The sequence below is a fragment of the Aspergillus oryzae genome, chromosome 3 (assembly GCF_000184455.2).
Source record: "Aspergillus oryzae RIB40 DNA, chromosome 3".
Taxonomy (NCBI): domain Eukaryota; kingdom Fungi; phylum Ascomycota; class Eurotiomycetes; order Eurotiales; family Aspergillaceae; genus Aspergillus; species Aspergillus oryzae.
This window is the reverse complement of record NC_036437.1, coordinates 2,255,278-2,261,925: the sequence shown is the minus strand read 5'-3', so window position 1 is coordinate 2,261,925 and position 6,648 is coordinate 2,255,278. Positions and strand designations below refer to the sequence as shown.

Sequence of the window (6,648 nt, the reverse complement as noted above, 5' to 3'; positions counted from 1 at the left end):
AAGAAATCAAAAAGACAAAAGAATAAAAAAAAAGGAAAAAGAAAAAGGGAAAAACCACCTAGTGAGACGGAAGAAGTCAAGAGGCAAAATCAATCTTGAAATTACAGACGTTATTTTCCTCCCGCCCAAAAAGCCTTGTAGGGACCAATAAGACGGTGGTTAGCACCACCATCCTTCCAACTTTCTTACCTGTCCACCCAGACCTTCTGCCTCAACTTATACATACAATCTGAACTTACACCTTGAGGCACTTCCTTGTCTGCCTCAGGCCCGCCGTCACCTTGACTGGCCCTTTCTGTCACTTGAACTTTACCTTCACTTTCCCTCCCTTTCCATTCCTTGTTGAATTTGTACAAAACCAACACGTGCTCTGCGACCGTTTTTGTTCTCCTCTGAGATTCTCCATCCCCTCCGAACTTACCGGATTCTAGAAAGAGGGTTGATCGTGGGGAAACAACCGATTCCCTGCATCTTGTCTAACATTTACCCACCCTTTCCCTTTTCTCGAGGGCATACATTGCATAACCGCTTGTCCTCCGCTGCAACTTTCTCCCGAATATATCAGCGGCTACTTATAAACACCCAAAGCCCCCCTTCTGAACAAGTCTTCACTATGTCTTGTGGTCCTTGCGCCGTCCTCTCTCACTAAATTGCCGCTCTCCGGCGAATTGATGGCACACAACTGGTTTCGCAAACTGGTGCGCGACTGTTGCGAAAAGCCGTTGAAATAGTGAATGACTGATCTGGTCACCTGGAAATCAAATTAAATCTTGTCAACGCAACCCAACGGACCTTGAGGAGGTGGGTTACTGCCTGCTCAGCCCTATCCTGCTCTCGTCAAAGTTACCCGACCACTTACCAGCTACCGCTTGGCAGACCCTGACCACTATTGCCACCAAGTCCGCAGTCTTCCTACTGCAGTTTGACTCTTTTACTTCTTTCGCCTTCTCCGACTTTTGTTAGCACTTCTGCAGCTTTTGCGCTGGCTCTAGAAGCAGGATCTTCTTGAGGCGTTAAGCGGGGCTAATTCATCATCTATCTACTTATTGATCTTCTGCAAATTGCATCCAGCTAACAACGAACGTCGTGCCTCTTTTATATCACCCACGACTTTGGTGAGGGCTTGCGTTTCGTTGTTTAACTCGTCTCTCCTTTTAATCTTGAATTGATGAGCAATTGATCGTACGATGGACTTGCCGCGAATTTCGCCACCCTCGATCAATGTGCATGATTTCACTAGTGGTTCTTATCACAGCGCTACTGAACGACCCTCATATGCCATGCCGGGACAGTCATATTCCTTGCCTGGGCCTATGCCAATTCCCGCCAGTTCAATGAACACATTTGCTCCACCGCCACTTCCACCGCCGCCGCGCATCAGAGACCTAGAAGACGGTTACGATGCTGGTTGGGTGCATGCTAATTCTAAGGGACCCAGTGCAAAACTGGCCCCCATCAATCCGAGTTCGAGTCTATTTGGTGGCCATCGCCGTTTAGAAGCCGTACCTCAATCCGATCGAATGGCGCTAGACGATTTGGATGGCAGACACAGCGGTTTGCCTCTATCAAGAAGTCCGGAGGCTCATATACGGATTGAGCCTCCACCACCAGCGGATGACGGCTTCCGGAATTCAATTCCCTTTAACACCAGTCCTATGTAAGTTCTCAGGGGGGCGCTCTTGAACGTCGCTCACCCTTCCTGGTTTGCGCATTTTCAAACAGTCGTTCCATGTTCTTTCATTGAATGTTTCGCTATAACTCCTCCATCCAGGCCAGTATCACTAATATCAATTGATAGTTTGAAAGGCGAGCAGGACTTCTCACGACGGAGCGTGAAGGACTCGTCTGATGCATATGACCAGCATCTTCTGTCTAAAATAGGGAAACCACTCTCTCCTCGACAGTCTTTAAGTTTGGGTACCGATAATAGAGGCCCTATATCAACACTTCCCATACCTTCTAGAAATCTTGGAAGCTTACCCTCACCTGGTGGCTCTGACGGGTCTACGCTCGACGTGAGGTGGTCCATCAGTTCTCATTCGGGTGGGATATCGCCTGGGACTAAAGTTGGCTGGAGAGACTATATCGGTTGCCGAAGTCCGAGTGTTGAGAGCAGTGCGCCTTCTTCTGCGGTAGACTACGATAATCCTAACTATGTCCGCCATCGGGGAGGTGGAGCCACACCGCAAAACGAAGACTCGCTCAGTCTCCCGAGTCGATCGAATCGGGGAAGCTATGATCAAGGTATATTCTCAGACATCGAAGGAGATTTCTCGACGGACGAATCATTGCCACCACGTTTATTCAATGTTCGTGAAGCAACACCGCCGTACTTGGACACATCCAAATCCGGCATGAAAAGACGAGCATCTTCTCCTCCGAGAGAACCAATTAGCGATGATAGGCACACGCTACATGTAACGACAAGTAATGGTGATCTCTCGCAGCGAAGGACATCTGGCCACCCGTTTACGAATACTCTATCTGTCAATAGCGCCTATGCCCAGAGCCATGGGAGTATATCGGCAGCGTCGACTTTGAGCCTTCGAACTTCTGGATCGTACTCGTCAGCAGCTCTTTCAGTGGGAGGAAGCAGCGTTACAAGCGCGTCAGTGTATGAGCGGTCGCCTGGGGGCCTTTCTCCAAATTCGGACCTCGAATCATTCCATGACAAGTTTCATCTCAACCCTACCAGCCCTGGCGGAGTTTCAAACCAACCGACAATGAGAGGTGCTCCGGGCACTAATACGCTAGAACCACCTAATCCAAATGTCGCAAGGAAAATGTCTTTGCAGACGAGCTTGAACGTCCCAAACCAAGCAGGTTCCAAGATGGGTGGTTTGTTCATTTGCGATTGCTGTCCCAAGAAACCTAAGAAGTTTGACAGTCCCGAGGAACTTCGGTAAGTCTCAATATAGTCTATAAGTTTCATCGGTGACAGGACATTCTCTAACCTATGACCCTTCAATAGCGCACATGAGATGGAGAAACAGTACTCTTGCTTATTTTGTAACAATCGGTTCAAAAACAAAAATGAAGCTGAGCGCCACCAAAACTCGCTCCATTTGCGCCGTCATTCTTGGTCATGCGCTGCCCTACCAGGATACCAGGCTGCGTTCCATCCTTCGTCTTCTCCGTCAAGCCAAACGAATGCAGGTCCCTCACACGACACCTGTGGTTATTGCGGTGAAGAATTTTCTAATTTCCCTCAGCCTGACTGGGACCGCAGGTTCGAGCATTTGACGACAGTGCATAAATTTGGGGAGTGCAACAATGCGAAGAAATTCTACCGCGCGGACCATTTTAGACAACACTTGAAGCACAGTCATGCTGGAACCAGTGGAAAGTGGACCAACATCCTGGAGAACGCCTGTATGAAAGAGGAAGCGCCTCCTGAACCCAGAAACGCCACTAGCAACGGCGGACCCGGCCCTGCAATGGGAACGACTGCGACACTTACGTCAAATAACATTAACGAGGTCCTCAGCGGCTGCTGACAACCATTGCGCTGGTGTACACTACTGGATCAGGGTTTCTGTGGAGTTACAATGCTCTGACGCGCTGTAGACGACTACAAGTTTGTGTTTTTCCTGGGCACGTGCTGCATTTATTTCTCTGCCTTTATATTCCTTTTCTAAGGTTAAAATACCCACTTTCCGTCGTCAGGATCACATTCCACCGAATCCTGTCTGTTTACTGCCACTCCGCGTAGGCGGAGTGCAATTTCTTCTAGTGTATCTCTTTCATGCATCATATGCACTCAGCTTCTGCGTTCAACAAAAACTTTTCATCTGGGACAAATAGGACATGGTATAGGGTGGGATTATGGTTGATTTATAAAGCATCGGTGGCCAATTTAGCATAGAAAGGGGGAACTGTCATCATGATGTGACATGATATACTTGCTTTTCCTTACTATCTTTTTTCCTTTTTTTTCTCAATTCAGCCACCTTTTGGCGATGGGGGACATGGAGTCTTGGAGAAATTGACTTGGGAGGTTGTGTCTGGATCATCTACTGCGCATGGGTTGTTTTCTTCATATTTGCTTCTCTTCATCCCTTTCTCGCCTTCTCTTCTCACCTGTTTATGGTCGTTATGATGTGGCACTTGGGAGACTTTTGTACCGGGTGCTTGATATCTCTGTAAATAGATTTCTGTATATGGCCAAAAGAAAAGGATATACAAAAACTCGACATACTACAATAGAGTGACGGTCTGAGCAGGCAATACCCAATAATAGAAAAAGAAGTCAAAACCATTGAATTTGATGCATCGCAACGCCAGAACAATGCATAGGCACTAATCTAAGTCGTAACTTTTTTCACCGGGCAAAGTAGAACCAAAACATACAACGACCAAAAGCCAATGTTCATTAAGACAATGGGCGAAGTATAAATACACCGACCGCCTACACCAGGTAATTTAGAAAGGAAAACAGAATTCATCCCCCGTAGACTCTCATGACGCCTGATTTGAATTTATAGTCCTTCCTCGATTAACCCTGCTGCCTCCTTTGCCAGTCGCAGGTCCTTGCCGACAAGTCCGATGTCTTTGAGGTAGAGGTTGAATGCGGATAGGAGATCCTTGAGAGAGCTCTTGAGGGTGTCGAGTACGAGATCCACGTCTGGGACTCGACGGGCCTCTGCTTGTGCTTCGGGGTTACTTGATGGTGGGAAGTTGACGTCTGTCCAGTGGGCGTCGAGACCGCCGTGGATAAAGGGCTCCAGGGTCGTGATGGTGTTCGTGAAGAGGCGTACGACGTCAGGCACATCGGCCTGCACTTTGCCGTATTGGTCTTCCTGCAGACTTGCGATGAGTAGGCGGGTGAGCGACTCGATGGCGTCGACGATGGGACATAGGTTTGCGTGTGGCGCGCCTAGGACAATGCCTGACAGGCGGCGGTCGTACGTTTGTCGGAAGAGTCGGCCTACTGGAGAGCGGAGGAGCTGTGCGATGAATGGGTTAAGGTTTTCTGGCTTGCAGGTTGAAGTGCCTGTGAGCATCTTGAATTCTTGCGATGAAGCAAGAAGTTTCTGCTTGCGCTCTGGGCTCAATATGGCAGTGGATGCACGGTCGAAGACATCGCGGGCTTTGGCCCGGGCAGCAGGGGTCCAATCTGCTGATTGTCCGTAAGACTTGGCTGTTGAGCTGAAGACTTCCCCGATCTTCTCCTGCCGCGAGTTCGCTTTGGGAGAGGGAGCAAAGACGTTGTCCGCTTTGAGAGGGTCTGTTAACCGAGGCAGAGTACGGAGGACCGGTTCAGTCTGTTCGGCTTGTGCAGGCTTGGAACCCGATGACGGGTTCTTCTGTTCGTCGATGCGAGTAGCAATGCCCTTGATAACCTCGGTGGCAGATTGCAGGATCTGCGACCACGCTGGACCACCGTCGCGATCAATATCATTGAAGATCGCCTTTCGTCGGTCAGCAAATCTCTGACTGATGAAGCATAGCTCCCAGAATGCGAAAGATTTAACAGTCTCCTTCTTTGCGGTCAGCCCCGTCAATAAGCTGCCATTGGGGTCTTTCGCCTCAGCCGTCAATGGCTGGCCACGTTTGAGTGGCTCCTTGCTAAGGAATGCGGAGAAGAAAAGATTGGCAGTTTGCCAGCAAAGAACAAGGAGACCTCCGGAGCACATCGTGCGTAGTAGCAAGCCTGGTCCAATTGGCCCGATAAGTCCTGGAGGAGCCGCGGCAGACCTAGGGAAGTCCCAGAATAATTTCGCCCAGTACATGGTGAAGCTCCAGGCCGGGCGTCTTAGGAAGAAGGTATACACCACAGGGCAGACTGCGGCGACCACAGCACTTCTTGTGAAGCCGTCTTTTATAAGTCCAGGTAACGCAACCTGTAAGCGCTTAGACACCGGTTCCACTGGGTGGGTTCTCTGATCAGCGTTGCCGGCAGCCCGTTTAGCAACCGGAATAGGTACACGGTCGAAATCGTAATACAGATGGACAACTGATTGCACAATTGCGAGTAGTAGGTGGCAAGTGTAGAGGTAAATGGGCCTTTCGTTTAAGCTTGCGCGCTCGTGGGGCCTATATCTCTTAGGTTACAAGACTCCGTGAGTACTGCGGGGGGCACATACCGGCCTCTATTGACCCATTCCAAGTGTGCTCCACTGGAAGATGACCATTTATAGATCTCACTAAACCACCATGCCGAGAAAATATACCATCCAAAAGTTTGGACGACATCGAGCGGAATAAGGTACTTTAGAGTGCCTAAAGGAGAGGCAGTTGTTCGCGAGCCAATGTGTATCTGTCCAACACGCAATACAAAAACGACGAGACTGCAGATAAAGAGCAAGACGGTACGAATTCCACATGCTCCAATGGGAAACCAAGCCCATAAAACTGGCGGAAGGTGACATTGTTAACCACCAATTCGTTCAAATGCAGCATTTCCAAGAATCCGTCATTTGAAGTAAAAAAGGGTTCCTGCTACTTACAGGACGACTTATCCCCAATCAAGAATGCGACTAGGTAGCAGACAAGCAGCGCTAATGCAGAAGCATGAACGAAGCGTCGGTGCAGCGCTGAAGTCAGGATGCGCCGATATGGGCGCGGGCGGATAGCAGCCATAATGCTAGTTCAATGGGGGACTCCAAGATCTCTTAGGTAGAGAAGGAATGAAAATTCACAGCATGA

At 49.2% G+C, this 6,648-nt stretch overlaps 2 protein-coding genes across 2 annotated transcripts; one reads left to right on the top strand and one right to left on the bottom strand.

Annotated features, from left to right (window-relative positions):
• Nucleotides 1-1,520: 1,520 nt before the first annotated feature.
• znfA (putative C2H2 finger domain protein) lies at nt 1,521-3,497 on the top strand (the record flags this gene model as incomplete). The annotated part of the gene is made up of 3 exons (XM_023235797.1): nt 1,521-1,657; nt 1,772-2,902; nt 2,972-3,497. 3 exons carry the CDS (start codon nt 1,521-1,523, stop codon nt 3,495-3,497), a joined length of 1,794 nt encoding a protein of 597 aa, XP_023090782.1.
• A 981-nt stretch (nt 3,498-4,478) lies between these two features.
• AO090023000865 (nucleoporin NDC1) lies at nt 4,479-6,582 on the bottom strand (the record flags this gene model as incomplete). The annotated part of the gene is made up of 3 exons (XM_023235796.1): nt 4,479-6,036; nt 6,087-6,354; nt 6,450-6,582. The coding sequence occupies 3 exons, from the start codon at nt 6,580-6,582 to the stop codon at nt 4,479-4,481; spliced, it is 1,959 nt and encodes a 652-aa protein (XP_023090781.1).
• Between the last annotated feature and the right edge of the window lie 66 nt (nt 6,583-6,648).